This window comes from Mirounga leonina, unplaced genomic scaffold, assembly GCF_011800145.1.
Source record: "Mirounga leonina isolate KUSES-001 unplaced genomic scaffold, KU_Mleo_1.0 Mir_268, whole genome shotgun sequence".
Taxonomy (NCBI): domain Eukaryota; kingdom Metazoa; phylum Chordata; class Mammalia; order Carnivora; family Phocidae; genus Mirounga; species Mirounga leonina.
This window is the reverse complement of record NW_023270649.1, coordinates 4,476,017-4,492,832: the sequence shown is the minus strand read 5'-3', so window position 1 is coordinate 4,492,832 and position 16,816 is coordinate 4,476,017. Positions and strand designations below refer to the sequence as shown.

The 16,816-nt window shown below is 45.8% G+C and overlaps 1 protein-coding gene across 1 annotated transcript in view; it reads right to left on the bottom strand.

Moving 5' to 3' along the window:
* The window catches only part of STS (steroid sulfatase), an 81,053-nt gene that overhangs the window by 48,783 nt on the left and 15,454 nt on the right, over positions 1–16,816 (bottom strand). The window contains exon 5 of the mRNA XM_035029675.1: positions 13,857–13,993. Coding sequence (XP_034885566.1) covers positions 13,857–13,993 — 137 coding nt within the window. The remainder of the gene's footprint in view (positions 1–13,856; positions 13,994–16,816) is intronic.

Sequence of the window (16,816 nt, the reverse complement as noted above, 5' to 3'; positions counted from 1 at the left end):
GGCCAATGAGATTTGCAGAGCTGACCTCCAGCGGGCCAATGAGATTTGCAGAGCTAACCTGCAGCCGGCCAATGAGATTTGCAGAGCTGACAGTCACAAGCCTGGATGTCATCCTTCTTCCTAAAATAAGGGCAAGCCCTGCGACCTCTCCCATGCTTGCTACCAGAGCAGAAAGCCAAAGCGATACCAAACAGCAGGCAAATGGCATGTCAGTCAGGGAGCTTGGGAAGCGATAGCCCTGGCCTATGACTTGCCCTTCCAGGGCCCCCTAGACCCGGGTAGGAGCCAGGTAAGAAGAGCCTTCCACCAAATAAGGAAATACTTCAGGTGGGACCGTGGAGCAATCGCAGGCGGGGGATTGAAGGCTTTCTTCCGTGAGAATAAGGGCCCGACTCCGGGAAATGGCCTTTCTGAGGCTGGCCGCCATGGCATGGGGATGAACTCCAGAGTGAGGTCGTGAAAACCAAAGGTGTGGACAAAGCCAAGCAGAGGCCACGTGCAGAGCCACACTAGCTATAGGGGATCTCCTGACTGCTGGTGAGACTGGCTGGAAGGAACGACACAGGATATTCATGTTCAAGCAAATACAGACGCAGATGAGTGCATACTCTGTACCATGGATCCCACCCGTATTCACCAACCCTTGTGGCTGTCCTGAGTCCATTTACACCGTTCTGGTCAAGGATTCCCTTTCTCCTCCCCCAGGCTAATGGATTGCAACCTGCATGGGCCAATGATACATGAGCAACACCCGCTCCTATCCACTAGAGCTGGGGTTTGTACGGATCCTCCCCCTGCTGGGATGCCCTCCCAGAAAGACCCCAGTGCATAAAAATGACAAAGCGTTCAGAGACGGAGGCATCCACCCTCTGTGTGAATATGGTAATTCCTCCCGTGTCAAAATAAATCACAATGTCCTCTGACTTCTTTTCCTCCCCTTTGCTTAGCTGCAAGGCAGCACGAAACAAAAGCAAAATGTCAAGTTGTGTAAACAAGGCAAAATGGTTTGTTTTTTTTTTCCTCATAGTCCTCGAGGCTTCAGAGATTGTCAAACAAGCTTATTGACTGTCGGTTTTCTTCTGCCTAAAGTGCGGCATATTTACTTGTTAAAATTCAGACGCATAAATGCATTTATCCGATGGCTGTTACTGATGAAACTTGGCAACATACAGCAGAGCCAACAAAGGTATCTGACAGGCAATTCCACCTTCCAGTGATTTAAGTTAAAATACTTAAAATGCTGTAATTCTGTCATATTTGTTCTCTCCCGAGTATTGTCTTACTTCAGAATGAAACGGTATTATGACAACAGTGTTCTTTCATAACCACTTTCTATTAACTGGAGACGTGCACATACGCAGAAGTTACATTTTGCCCCCACTGGCTCAAAGGAGATTTTGCAGGTGAATGTCACTGAGGATTTGTTCTACAGTTTCAGGAACTGATAAACATCAGAGGCCCATGGGTGCGCCTACAGTTGGAGACGTTAAATGAACGACATCGAGTGTGCAATACAGCGAACACCCACTTAACTCCAAAAATGACACACATCTGTCCCCCTTTTAACTCCCTGCATCGATGGTGTCTGCGGTACCCAGTGGACGAGATCTGTTTTGGATCGAGAAGGAGTCGTTTATGCAAATACGCTACTTTATAATCTGCCTTCACTTTTTTCCTACTGCTCGGGAGCAAATAAAATGACGTACAGAGTCCTGCCATAAAGAAACTGTCCTTCCCAAACGCTTGAGTCCCTAAGGAAACAGAAGAGCCCTGAGCCATCACCGTCTCCAGCCCAGAGCTCCGGCCACCATGTTGAGAAATGCGGCTCCGGTGCCTGAGCCCAGCAGTCAGCTCAGAACACGGACGGTGAGCAACCAGCAGACTCTGAGCAAACCTGAATTTCCGTTCCACAGGGCTCCTTGGAGATGCAACTCTTACAGACTGTAGGCACACAGTCATGCTGCAATCATCTCCAAGGACAGAGACTATGGAAAGATGGCGATTCATTCTGTTTTCTCACGGGCAGGCAGCAAACCAAAGGTCCCAAGAGCCTGGTCCATGAAACTGTGACCTGGGACATCTATGGCCGTGTGCTTCCTGCCTCCACCAAACAAGCACTAGGAAGTCGGTGCAGAATGACAGGAGGAAGTGAGTGGAAGGTGTGTGTGCGGCCATCATAATAACAGCACACTGTCGAGGTCTTCATACATCCCGGGCGTGCCTCAAGACATCCCAGCAACACAGGCAGGGGTATAATCCCATTTCACAGATGAGCAAAGAGAGGCCCAGTGAGAATGGTAATGTGCCCTGGCTTACCCGCCAGGGGGCCCTGGGGCTGCAGCAGAACCTCAAGCATCTGGCCCCAAAGTCTCTGCCCTTCCCCAGCACTCCTGCTGCCACCACCATGCACAAGTCACATGTCATGAGGCCATCCGTCCCGCTTAATACCATTTGGGGCACAGAGGCATGGTCTTGGGTCTGAATTCCGCCCCTGCCCCTTGCAAGCTGTGAGAGCTTGCTGGGGCAAGCCACTTCCCTTCCATATGCCTAGGTTTCCATATCTGCAAAGCGGACTAGTGAGGGCCTGTCCTCAGGGGACTGGATGAGGACTAGGATGGATGCATAATGCCCGGAGAGAGAAGGTGGCCCCGAGTAAAGATGGGGATGCTTATTATTAGTAGCATTCAGTGTCATTACGGCAGGGGGCAGGTGATAACGCTGTGGCAACGGGACATCCGGAAATGACAGAGGAAACCGGAAGAGACAGGAGATGCAAACACATGACCCTAAGCCTCCAATTTAACACAGCCAAGAACAGTTGACATCCCTAACGGCCTTTTGAGAACAGTCTTATTAGGTGGAAGAAAGGACCGAGCTCATGAATTGCTTGCTTTTTATTAAATCATATGTTCAGTAACATGCTAGAAATGTCTTCTAATGATCCCTAATTGTTCTTTTCCTGTTCTAAATGCAAAAATCAATGTAGCTTTAACACAGGTTGTTGAATATCCTGGAAACAAGGTGAATATATGCTAGTTTCTGCCCCCTTCCTATCCTTAACTCTTTTTTTTTTTTTAAAGATTTATTTATTTATTTGAGAGAGCGAGAATGAGAGAGAGAGAGAGAGTACATGAGAGCAGGGAGGGTTAGAGGGAGAAGCAGGCTCCTCGCCGAGCAGGGAGCCCGATGCGGGACTCGATCCCGGGACTCCAGGATCATGACCTGAGCTGAAGGAAGTCGCTTAACCAACTGAGCCACCCAGGCGCCCCCCTAACTCTCTTTAAAAGTGAAACAACTAATCTGGAAGAAATACAAGTGGAGACCATCAAGGGGAAGCAGAGCAGGGTTCCAGGAGTACACCTGGAGCTTTGGGAAGCAGGTGGGATCACCAGTGAGGTCAGGATGCCCCATGGCATCAGCCACCTGCTCCCTCCTTGGTGCCCAGGAAGATGGTGGGGAGCAGAGCAGGAATGTCCTGCTGGGGACATTTGGGGACAGCCTCTCCCCTATGTGATCTCAAGGGTTTATGTCCCTGGCCAGGAGGAGCAAAAACACCTGAGAGGAACAGGTAGCGGAGGAGGGGTGCAATAGACAGTCCTGCATGCCCTAATGTACTTTAGCACCAAATCTACTGGTGACGACGCAGGGATGAACCTGTCAGCGCTGCCCACTCACAGAGCAGACCTTCCCTGATGCATCGTCTCGTGCTGGTCACCCTGGGAGGTGACCACTGGACTACACCTACCTGGCTGAAAGCAGCCACAGGGTTCTCTTTAGTGTGAACTCTGCAAAGGCCTTGCAGAAAGAGCCTGACCTGATGCCTGCTGCCCAGAGGCAAAGTACAGCCCTGGGACACCACACCCCATCTTCCTTAACAACCACGCTAGCCAAGAGCGCTGAGCACCTGAGCCCAGTAGGCATAGGCAAATGGTCACACACATGTTCCTTTCCATACTTTACGTACCTAACAGTAAAGCATGAGACCATACACATATCTGGAGGAAACACAAGAGAAAAGGTACGTAATTTCGTAGGTAGAAAAAGCCTTTTTAAAACCCATCATCAATCCCCGAAGTCACAAAGGAGAGGCTCTTAACTCTGACCACAGAAATTCACCACAAAAGGGTCTACAAATAAAATGAAAAGACAAAAAAGCAGGAAAATATTTGTAACATACAACAAATAAACTACTAATGTCCTTAATATGTAAAGAGCCCATACAAATCATTAAGGAAAAAAAGATGGACAATCCAATAGAAAAGCATTCAAGAGATACAAGAACGGAATTCTTAGGAGAAAAAACATAACTGTGGATGAGAATGTATAGTTTCAATGGCAGGTGTAACAGGAAGGAAAACTGAAATGGCGAAATAGCATTTTTCACCTGAGAAATGTAAAAGTAAACATCTTTTCAGAATCATAATATCTAGAGTTGTTGAAATTATGAGAAAATGAGCATTCGCACAGATAATCAATGGGTGCCCCACTGTAGAGGGTCATCCGTGTCCTGTAAACCATTACTCACAAGGGAGTCCTCAAACATACATCTCAGAAAGTGACAATAATGGAAAATCTTGGCACAGCTGATTTTATTTTCATTTATCATAAATTCATTTACTTTTTCTTCAAGGCTGGGAGGTGTATGAACCTAAATAAAATTATATTCTAGGAACAACACCACATATACAATGTTGAGGAAGCCCCATATTTTGAAAGTATACATTAAGTGCTCTGACATGGCTGCACTGAACATTTCCTGAATTCTTTTGCACATGTCCCAAAGCTTAGTGCAAACTTTTGCAAATCAAGCATGCGATTTTTTTTTAAAGATTTTATTTATTTATTTGAGAGAGAGAGAGAGAACACCTGAGAGGGGATAGGGTCAGAGGATGAAGAAGAATCCCTGCCGAGCAGGAAGCCCGATGCGGAACTCGATCCCGGGACTCCAGGATCATGACCTGAGCCGAAGGCAGTCGCTTAACCAACTGAGCCACCCAGGCGCCCAAGCATGCGATTTTTTATAGTGTCTCTTGATTAAATCAGTTTGACAACTGTGGAGAGAAAATTATACCTGGGTGGGTCCGTATTAGACATCCCTTTACAATTTATTGGTTTTCCTCATTTCCTAGATGTCTTCCTCAAGTTTCCACAACCTCATTAGGTATCCTGCTTTCAGGTAAACAGCGGTCTATAAGGACTATTTCATTTCTCTCCTGGCTAGATATGCTGGAATAAAAGATCTGCCCATTAGGCAGGGGTGTTGTAATAGCAGTCCCCATCAAAAGTCCCTGGGAAGATACTGTCTGTCAGCAAGCTCTATGTCATGATTATCTTGGTAAGAAGGGCTTATGGTGACAAGACCGGATGTCGTATTTTTTCTGATTCAGAGCTGAGGTGTCACTCCAAGCATATACCCAAGATTTGACAGTCTGGGATAAACTAGTAGAGTTCCTTGTTTTGTTGTCTTTTTTTTTTTTTTTTTTAAACATTGGGCGCCTGGGTGGCTCAGTCATTAAGTGTCTGCCTTCAGCTCAGGTCATGATCCCAGGGTCCTGGGATCGAGCCCCACATCGGGCTCCCTGCTCGGCGGGGAGCCTGCTTCTCCCTCTCCCACTCCCCCTGCTTGTGTTCCTGCTCTCGCTCTCTCTCTCTCTCTGTCAAATAAATAAATAAAACCTTTAAAAAAAAATAAAAAAAAGAAAAGAAACATCAATTTCCACTTTGGGGAATTAGCGTAACACTGAAGTTATTGAATTAAGCAGATTTTACAAACTCTGCCAAAAAAGTATGCTATTTAGGATGCACTTGAGGAGACACCTGATGTCAAAGGACCCCATGTGCGCACACACACACACACATGTGCATGCTCCCAAGCAACTTAAAGTCTTCTGAAAATTCCAAAAGGGAATTTTCAATGAAGAGAAGCACCAGTGTGAAAATAAAATCCAATTTGTTGCTTGAGTTGAGTTTTAATAATTGTGTCATAGACGCCTTGGGATTCAGAAATGGCGAGTGCTGGCTGAGTCGTTAAACAATACTTTGTAAGTAAACTGACTGCTATGGTCAGCAGCGGCAACTGGGAGAAGACCAGGCAGCCTTAGCTCTTCATCGGCTCATCCTGGGACGAGGGGCTTAAGAAAATATGCTGACTCTGCTGCATGAATGACAACAGACTTTTTTTTGTTTGTTTAATTAAAAAAAGAAAGCCAAGAGAAATGTCTGCTTTAGGACATTTTTAGGAATCAATATAATGTGGCACATGGAATTTTAACAGGTTTATTGTGTCATTCATCATATTAGTAAAGATATTTTCGGGGGGTGATCATCATCATCATCATCATTATTATTTCAGAAATCATAATGCTCAATGCTACCAAGTGTGTAGTGATCGGACACACTACTTTAGCACAACTAGGTCCCTTTTCCAGTAATTATCTTCTAGTCAAGTCAATTTCTTTGTATAAGTTCCTTCCTATACCTCAGGGATTTTCTCTTTATTTTAGGTAGATACAGCACGTGCTTTTAAACCGGTTTGTTACCAGTACTTTGAGTTATCTTTTTTGATGTCAGGAAATTTTAAATTTTATATAAGCCTATAAATATTGTCCTTTACTATTTATCTCTTTGCTTTTAAGCTTAGAAAGAGCTTGCTCAAGGATATCCCAGATAAGTAAAGCCCAATCATAATAATGTCCCTGCATTCATTCGTGGGTCAGTTTTCCAAATTCAATCTGCACGGGGAATTCAGTTAGATGAATGGGAAACAACAGTACAGCACAAAACAAGATTAACCTTTTAGGTGTTCATATGCCACCTCCGTGAACGTGGGTAAGTTACTCTAGGTTCCTAAACTACAGCTCCCTGAGAAAACTGCCTTCTTTGTCTGGACCATCATCACTTCTTTCCTCTTCTCCTCATCTTTGTTATTTTCATTATCGCCATCTTCTTTATCATTCTTCATTTGTCATCGTTTTCTTCACCACAACCATCATCACCATCACCATCATCTTCTTCACGAATCACCTTCAGCACCATCACCATCATCACGATTATCACCATCATCTCCATCACCATCATCATCACCACCATCATCACGATTATCACCATCATCTCCATCACCATCATCACCACCATCATCACGATTATCACCATCATCTCCATCACCTCATCATCACCACCATCATCACGATTATCACCATCATCTCCATCATCATCACCACCATCATCACGATTATCACCATCATCTCCATCACCATCATCATCACCACCATCATCACGATTATCACCATCATCTCCATCACCATCATCACCATCATCGTCCCCATCACTACCATCATTATCATCACCATCATCCTCCTCTTCAAAATCATCACCACCTCCATCACCATCATCATCATCAGAACCACCATCACTGTCTCTTTTAAGTGCATGCAAAGCACTTACCACAGTGCCAGGCACCGGCAAGGTAATTATGTCTCCCAAAGTTTAATCATCCTATTGCAATTAACATTATCATCTATTCTTAGCTGTCTGCCTTGAAAGGCCACCTTTACATTTACATGATATTCTCTTTCTGGGCTTCCTATTCTTCTCCATCATTCTATCTGTTCTGGAGCCAGTGAGCCCTAGCTTCATTTCTTTATTTTTGTTTAAACTCTACAGAGCACACTTTTAAACACAATGCAAATTAAAAACACGTTTAAGAATTCACAATGCATCCAACCTTGGCTGCAGAAGACTGGAGGTTGTGCTTGTTCTACATGAGAAGCTTAAGAGTTTTATGACAAAATGCTTCCATGTTCTGCTTCACACTGCCTAAGAGTAGGGACTGTCCTGAGCATAATTCACTGTGATGTGCCCCACAGCTACAAGGTGACAATGAGTCATGTGTTATGAGCATTTCACTCTCAATACTGCCTTCATGCCATGGAGCTGACAGATGGGGCTTTGCTGTACAGAGCTGGAAGCCAGCATGCTTTAGTGTGCATAGACCACCTCCCTTACTCCCTGAAACCTACTAAAAACCTGGAACTTTGGCTGGTGACCAACCGTTGAAATAATTTTCAAGTCTCCACTGACTGTCTGATAAAACTGGAAGCTCAGTTAACGAATGTGTGGTCCATAATGGCTCTACATCGCTCCCTATAAAGTATACTATTATTCATCCAGTGTCTTGCCCAGACATAAACCTCCACTCTGAAATGAGTGAAGCTAATCAGCTATTCCAGTCATAGGGGAGCTGAGCTTGGTGTCTTTCACGTGAGCGCACTCACAAGGAAGGAGCCAGCTGGATGCCCTGGCTCTCCAGTCCCTTGATGTGCTTGACACAAGAAGCTTGACTTCTAGTCCTTTATCCAAACCCCTAAAAGCACACCACACACCGGTGCATACCTGTAATGGTTCTACCTCTGCCACGCAAACACTTTCACATCTTCCCAGTCTTCCAATACCTTCCCTACATCATGTTTGGACGTGCAACCCGTCAGCTCCCAAGCCACTAGCGCCCGCCCCCCCCATTCTTCTCATTCCCCTGCCGTGGCCTGACACTTGGGTCATTCCCTAATGCCCCAAACTCCAAAGCTGAATTGTCTTTTGTGATACTCTCTGGCAACATTTCAGTTATCAGTCAATTCAATGATCCATCTCCTGCCTCAACATTGGACTGAAAATTACCCAGTTCCACATCTTGAGCCAACACCCGACTCCTGGTCTCCCTCCAAGCAGAAGAGAGCTCAGACAGAGTCCAGTAACTTATCCCTCTGCCCACATCCCTCCATGCTTCTTGAAGGAATATCCAACCCCACTGACCCTGAGCTCCTCAAATATCGCTCATTCAGCAACCTCCTACAACCATAAAGTTTATAGTAGCTAAATGCACTTGTGTCTTTTCACCTCTTCCTAGTTGGAGTTGATTGTCTTTTAAAGTGTTCTTTACCCCTGAATTCTGATACCCCATTTCTCCTACTCTTCTTGGTCTCACGGGTTCCTTTGTTTCTCTTTTGGGGATTGTTTCTATTTTGCCCTTCCTTTGAATGTTCTACCTGGCCTTCCATTTTCGGTATGCATCAGAAGCGAACACATTATTTTCACGCTTTAGAGGGAGGCCACATTTATCAAGAATAGGAGTGTTTAAAAATTCAAGATAGAAAGCTGATGTATTGAATCCCAAAGGAAATACACAGCATTATGGCCCAGATTACATTCCTTAGAGAACAAAAGAATCACAAAGAGAATATTGCCATTGCTTTCTTAGACCCTGTAATGCTAGCTGATGAGAAGTAGAAACATGGAGGTTTATTTCTAAACTTTCACCTTGAATTTCAATGCAAGTAAACCTTGAGTCACGAGTTACTCAACTGCTTTCAATATCCTTTCTAAGCAATCTTATCCACTTCCACAGGTGGACCATTATTATCCACACAGGTAAAAGAAAGCCACATTTCCCAAGCAATCTCAGAACCTCGGACAGGGCCTTGCAAGTATCAGGCACCTGACCCCCCTGATTTCTCCCTTAAATATGATTTATTGAGCCCCTGCCATGCTCCTGGTCTGCAGCATTCTAGAAGCAAATGTCTTCTGCATGAACCCAACCAGAGCCCTTTGGCCCAGGCAAATGGGACCTACTAAGTGAGGGGTTATCCACTGCACACTACATTTCAGGGTCTCACAATGGTCCTAGAAAGAGTCCATGTTTCAATGGATAATCCATTAGACTCATGCCCAAAAAGCCAAACCCTGGTTAGAATTATGCCATGGGTCTGAGGGGCTTTGACCAACATCCAAGTCTCCTCATTTGCTTGTGTTACCTGAGGTTCTTGCCACTGTCCTGATCTGTTAAATGAGACCTTCCATCCCTGCACCCAGAGAAGGTGGCACTGTCCAGCCCCACAGAGGGAAAGGCAGGGAGAAACTGAGGTATCTAGCACAAGCACTAGCAGGTACTGAGCATACTGAGCTATCACAGATACTGAGCAACTGAAAACTCACTCCTGAAGACTTCTCCATGCCACCAGCAAGGTTGGTGCTTCTTCCACTAAAGAAGAAAAGCTTACGGTCTTTGTTTGAAAGAAAAAAAATCCCACGTCAGCCACTGGATCCCAACGCTTGGAAGTGGCAGGAACTTTTTTTTTTTTAATTGGAAGGTTTGATCTGAAGCTAGAGATTTACATCAGCATTCACTCATTGTTCTCGAGTTGCATCTCTCTTTGTAGGATACAGAATTTGGTACTTGAATCCTGAACAAGTGCTGATTTATGATGCCTTCCCATGGCTCTATTAATAGCATGGGGCTCTAAGTAAATGCTGAGTGCATGCAAGTTCCACCTGAATCTGAGCCAACACCCGACTCCTGGTCTCCCTCCAAGCAGAACAGAGCTCAGACAGAGTCCAGTAACTTATCCCTCTGCCTACAGCCCTCCATGCTTCTGGAGGTGTCGTCTAGATCGGTACAAGCCACAGAGAAGAAACCAGTGACAGCAACCACCTCCATCCCTCCACCTGCTCCCTCTGCCCCGTTCCCATTCACAGATCTCAAGCAAATATCACTCCATTTCCGGGAGAAGATAAACAGCTAGGATGGCATGCCCCCAAGATACTTGGTGCACATTTGAACACACTGTGATTTTGCCCGTTTGTTCCTCTCCAAATCTCTACGGCTTCAGAATTACTTGGGATTGAAAATCGCACTTTGCGACGGTGCCCCTACTGCCCCCAGGATTCGACGGCGGGGCTATCCTGCTGAAATGACATGGTGGGCTGTGTCCACTGGCCCTGTATGCCCATCCATCCCCTCTCCAAACTCTCAAGCGGCTTATCTGCATCTTCACTGGGACACTCATTCATCACTTTCCGCGCTGTGTTATTTTAAGATCTCCTGGAAGAATCTTTGATCCCTCCGTGGCTCCTACCTTCCCTTACATCAAGGGACTCGTCATGATTACACTCCCCCTCCAAAAATAAAAAAAGAAAATTAGGCACACAGTATTCAACAAACGTGAGTAATGCAGGAATGAGTGCTATCCCTCTGATTGATTGTTGACCATCCAGCGCTCATGAGGAGGCCTTTCTCGTTCCAGGGAGAGTGGTGGAACCAGGTGCAGCAGCCTTCACACTCTATGGGAACACCTGCATTCGGGTTCCTGCTCATCCCTTGCATTAATTCTGTAAGTACTACACCTGAGGCCGGCAGGTGCATCAGCCTTCAGCAACCCTCACCTGCCTTACCTGCAGAATGGAGACAAGGAGCATACCACCTGCTGGAACGATGGCCCACGGCACAAAGGAGGGAATGCGTGCAGGCTCCAGGGCTTGGTGTGGGGCACTCCCTGAGCCCGCAGTCACTGAGATTATGAAAGAAGGCTAACCACCCCGCGGGTTACTTAGAGGGATTCTAGATCCAGGGTGTGAGCCACCCACGTGGTGTCTCGGCAGGACCCCTTCTGTGGTCCTCACTCCAAAGCTACCTGCTCACTTCCATCAGTGACTATAACCAGGCAAGACAGCGCCATCACACAGCTAGGAATAAGGCAATAAACACAAGGACGTGGCATGGGAATGGCCCTGGAGCACAATTAAGTAGTAAAGGTGCTTCTGTTGTGACTATGCCTTTCTAGGTTCAGAGAACCCTGCAGTGGAGAAAGTTAGGCTCCATGTAATTAGGCCGCATCCAACAATTTTGAAAGAAAATGCTCCGCATGGCTGAGACGTGCCCTCTGCAGCTCTCCGCTCCTCTCTCAGGGGCCTTTCCTGCAAGATGCATCATTTTTAAGCAAATATCCGCATTTTATTTTATTATGTAATTATTGAGAACACTGCAGTCCCCTCAGCCTCATAAGGAAAGGCTTTTCTTGGAAAGAAGGGATGTTCTTCGAAACGCTCAGATGTACTGGATGGGTAAAACAGCAGAAATATCCCAAGAAATTAACGTCATGGCTTAGGGGGAGGATTTCATTTTTTGGCAAAAAGAAAAGCACAGAATCATCTACAAATGGGACATCGGGTTCTAACGCAGATCTCAAAGACTGAAAAACACTCTCTGTTTTGTTCTAGAGGGGACCCAGAGTAGGAAAACACTGAAAGTCAGACTTGCTAATGAGTCAGGGCACGCATGTGTGGCATGATAATGAAATAAAAATTAATCAGTCCGCTTGATGAGACCAGCATGAGCTCACGTGCTAGCCCACAGACGTCTTGGAGGCGTCTTTAAGAAACCTGTTACTTAAAATATAACACTCATCAAGGAGATGAAATATTCTACTGACTCACACCGCGAAGGTGTGGAAAACATACAGGGATTCACATGCAACATTTAAAGAAGCAAGAACGAAAAGAGGCAGGCTCATCCTGGTGTATGGGAGAGCCCTAGTACATGCATCTGTTCTGTAAACCTCGTGAAGGGGAATGTTGCGTCACAGGGACTCCCTTTCTGTTCTTCTACAGAATCACAGACCCTCGGAGAAGAAAAACCGAGGACTTGCCTCATCTGAATTCTTCATGTAAAGATGACAGACCTGAAGCCTAGAAACTTAAGACATCTCTCCAATTCACAGACTCTGTAGATGGAGAGCTAGAAGCTGGCATAAGGGTCCTGTCCTCTTGTTTCTTAGGACGGTGCTGCTTCCGAGATTCAGCAAAACGAAACAAACCAAAACTTGTTCTTGTCATCACCAGAGTAGGCTAAGAGCATCACATTCAATTTGCAGCTTAAAACCAACCAACCAACCAAAAAAAAAGAATGCTCCTTGGCAATGATCAGGTTATTTCCAAAACATCTAGATGAAAGAGTTAAAAACTATTAATTTGGTACATGAAGAAAAGGAGGAAGAATAGAGAAGGAAAAAAAAAAAAGAGGAAAAGAAAAGAAACACCTGAAAATCCTAAGCAACCTATGGACTGGTGACATTTGGACAACGGTGTGCCCTTTTGTCCCCAGGGATTGCACAATGTCCACACAAGAGAGCATGTCACCGGCAAAGACAGGCGCTGAGTGACGAGTTCAGAGCCCCCTGGGTGTTCCCCCGCCTTGCTTCCCCTGCACGCTACAGAACAGACCCGACATCGCTCAGCTCTGCCAAAGAAAAGCAAAGACAGCAGGGTCCTGATGATCTCATGGAGATGGAGAGGACACATTTTTTTTTTTTTAAATAAGAAGTCTTCCAAGCACCTCTGGAAAAACAATGGCATGTTTTTCAGGAAGAGAGCAATCTGCTTAGGAAGGAGGAGACAGGACACAAAGAATGAGACAATCTTGGCGTCCTGGCAGAGGCGGCCACAGAACGCTGGCCCTAGAAGATGCAAACAGTGGGTTCCGGCACCAAACAGAACGGCATCACCAGGAAACCCCACAGCAGCGTGCCACGGCTGTGCATGCCCGTGTGGTCTTCTGCAACCCCAAACCTGACACTTATCTAACAACGCTGCGGAAGACACTGCTACCTCAACCATGCACTAGGAGCTGAAGATGCTGTTTATGTTCCATTTATCTTTCTGACTTAGTGTTTTATTACCTTTTTGAAAAACACAGAAGGGCACCTGGGTGGCTCAGTTGGTTAAGCAACTGCCTTCGGCTCAGGTCATGATCCTGGAGTCCCAAGATCGAGTCCCGCATCAGGCTCCCTGCTCGGCGGGGAGTCTGCTTCTCCCTCTGACCCTCCTCCCTCTCATGTTCTCTGTCTCTCATTCTCTCTCTCGCAAATAGATAAAATCTTAAAAAAAAAAAAAAGAAAAGAAAAACACAGAAACCCATCTGCTGTCTATAAAGGCACGGGGCCCAGAGGTGGACCTTCACAGGACGTGGGGGAGAAGGAAGAAGACTCGGGCCCACCGTGAGCACACACAGAAGAGAAAGACACACATACCAACGCCCCAGTCCATTTCCTCGACAGCGTCACCGTAAGCACCATGTTTGCTTTTGCCGGAGAAGTCCTTGGAAGCGAAGAGGGCCGTGTGCACGTGGAGGTATGACAGGACCAGCAGGAACGGCGTCTCAGCGTTCCTGCCAGAGGAGAGAATTTCAGAGCAATATGAGCATGTGCACCTCCGACCCCACCACCATCAAACTAGTATGACGTGATGCCATCTGAAAAGTCAGAAAGCACCACCAGGTGATGTCTAATATGGAGACATCGCTTTTATTTGGAGAAATGGAAGTGTCCACGGCGTACCTATGAAGAGAAGACTCATGGTCACCTTGTCCGGGTCAGCAGACTGAAGCGCTATTTTCTCGACACATTCCCCGAGGACACAACTCTGGAAGGAATGTCGTGGGAATGGCCTGCTTTGCCCTCGAATTCTATTCTTCCTTCTCTATTCGGTGATTAGTAGGAACTCATGGGCCTTCAAACGCGTATTCTCTTTGGAATATGTACACACACACAGATAAGCTATTGCCTAATAAACACCCATTTCTTGACTTCTTACGGCAACACCTATCTACCCATCTAATGCCAACTCAACTGTTCCGCCATATTGTCCACCTTCTACGACCAAGCAAGTCTCCTAGAATAAATGTTCAACTGTCAACACTGACGTTTTGGAAGTTGCATGGAACATTCTTTGAACTAGCCCCGATCTATAAAGAGTCTCAGGTTATTGCAAAAGCATTTCTTAAGTCAGAGCGTATCAAAACATCCTGTGCTGTAATGGGTGAGAACACACATCTGGGGGAGAGTTGTAAGTCATTGTCAACGGGTGGGCCTTGTGACAATAGTCATGAGCCTGGTGAGTGTGGGAAGGTGTGGGTGTTTTCACCCAGGTCTGCTGAGAGGGGTCAACAACTTACATCCCCTCCTCTTTGCATTGTGCCAATCTCTGAGAAATGCACTTAGTTGATGCACTTTGGTTTTATGTAACCGGTTCAAATTTCACACTAGTCCAGGAGAGCGTCAGAAATGCCTTTCCGTCTAAACAGGACCATTGCCTAAGTGCCCTTTTGAAGGCTGCTGGGGCACAAATGGAGTGAATAACGGAACAGATGGGTGGCCCAATGCCATTTCTCCTAGAGCATCAGGTGCACTACCCACGAATCCCTTACGTGCTTTCCTTGTCCCACTAGACCATGAGCTGGGGCATGTCACAGACATCTCGGGGCGGCAGGGACCAGCACGGTGACTGCCAAGGAGCGTAAGCTCAGTCAACTCTGTTAGTCGATGAAACCCTGCATCAGCTCTCCCAGCTTCCTCAGGTCCACCCAGGACTCCCAGGCACTGCAGGGATGCATCAATGCACTGTGGTTGGAGCAAAAGGTGCTCTAGAGTAGGTAGCATTACACATAGTAATGCATGTACATGCATGCACATACAAAATACATGCATGACATATACACGCACATATATAACACATACTTCTACGTACCTATATTCATATGTATACCCATATACACACAAAGATACACTGTGCACCTCTACATATTAGTATAGGGCTGAGTGTATATGGGCATATACATGCACATACACCTCTATATGCTATTAATATAGATACGTACGTACACAGAAACACAGACATGCACACCTATATATGTTATTATCATACGTGTGTGTATACATAGATTGTACACACATATATCTATACATAGAATTACTATAGGCTTATATATGTGTATACACACATGCAAATAACATATATTGTTAGTATAGCTGTGTATAAATATATACACACACAAATACATAAGATATAAGCTCTTAAGTCAGAAATCTCTGATCATTTTGAAGGGACTGTCCCCTCCGTTCATCATCTTTGCCAGCCAGCAAGAGCTCTCAAGGAATAATCTGTTTCATGAAATCAATGACACTTTTACATATTTATTTGGACTCCTTAAGTCCTCATGATAACGAAAACATTTCAAAGTTAGAACTGGGTATCAGAACGCTAACAAGCTGAGCTCTGATAAATGAATGCATGCTTTGCTAAATGCATTTTTAACGCATTCGTGTGCATAGAGCTTGGGTGCGTCCAGCCCACTCAGCGCCTTACGGGGTCAGTGCTCAGACCTGCTGCTTATCACACTTTACATGGAAGGCTGTTCCTTGCACTGATGTTCCCCTTGCCTTTTGAAACAGAACATAAGCCTAAAACATCAACTTTGAATGAGCCAGGTCCCTGCTGGCTCAAGATCAAATTGAGCCAGTTACTGTGAATCATCTGTATGGCGCTTTAGAGTTGTAGGGCTTGTGTTGGATTCTGTCGCTTTCCCTTTTTACAAGAATATACGAGGAAGCAGCACTGTTATTGTTTCACAACTAACTAGAAAAGACCAAAAATAAACAAATACACAAAAAATACCCCACCAAAACCCAACCAGCAAACAAGCAAAAACCTTGCATGTAGTCTATGCCACATCTCCACATAAAGTAGAATTTGCATGAGAATCCAAACCCTAGACATCTAGTCAACCATGACTTGTCCCCATTAATTTTCAGAAAGGAAAGAAGATGCGTTCACGTTCAGATGGACCCACTGGGGCTGCCATCCGAGCTGATGGTCTGCACACAACGCATCGCTCTGGGTGCTTCTAAGTGCAGATGCCTTCCAAGACCCTGGGAGAAGTGACGCTAAGCCGTGATAGGGCATGGACCTCTGCCCTACAGGAGGCCAGCCAGTGCGGCCCCCTTCTGAGTCATCCTGGGGAAGGTTTACTCACACCTGGACACAAGGCAGCTGCTTCTCAAGAAGCAGACTACGGCTCTAAAAACCGGCTTAGATTCCCCCAAATCAACATGCAGTGACGCTGTTCCCAAACAGTTACATGACCTATGGTTACAATGTCACCCTCCTCTGCTCTCCTGCTTATTTCTAGATTTATGGAAAACAGATCGGGCGG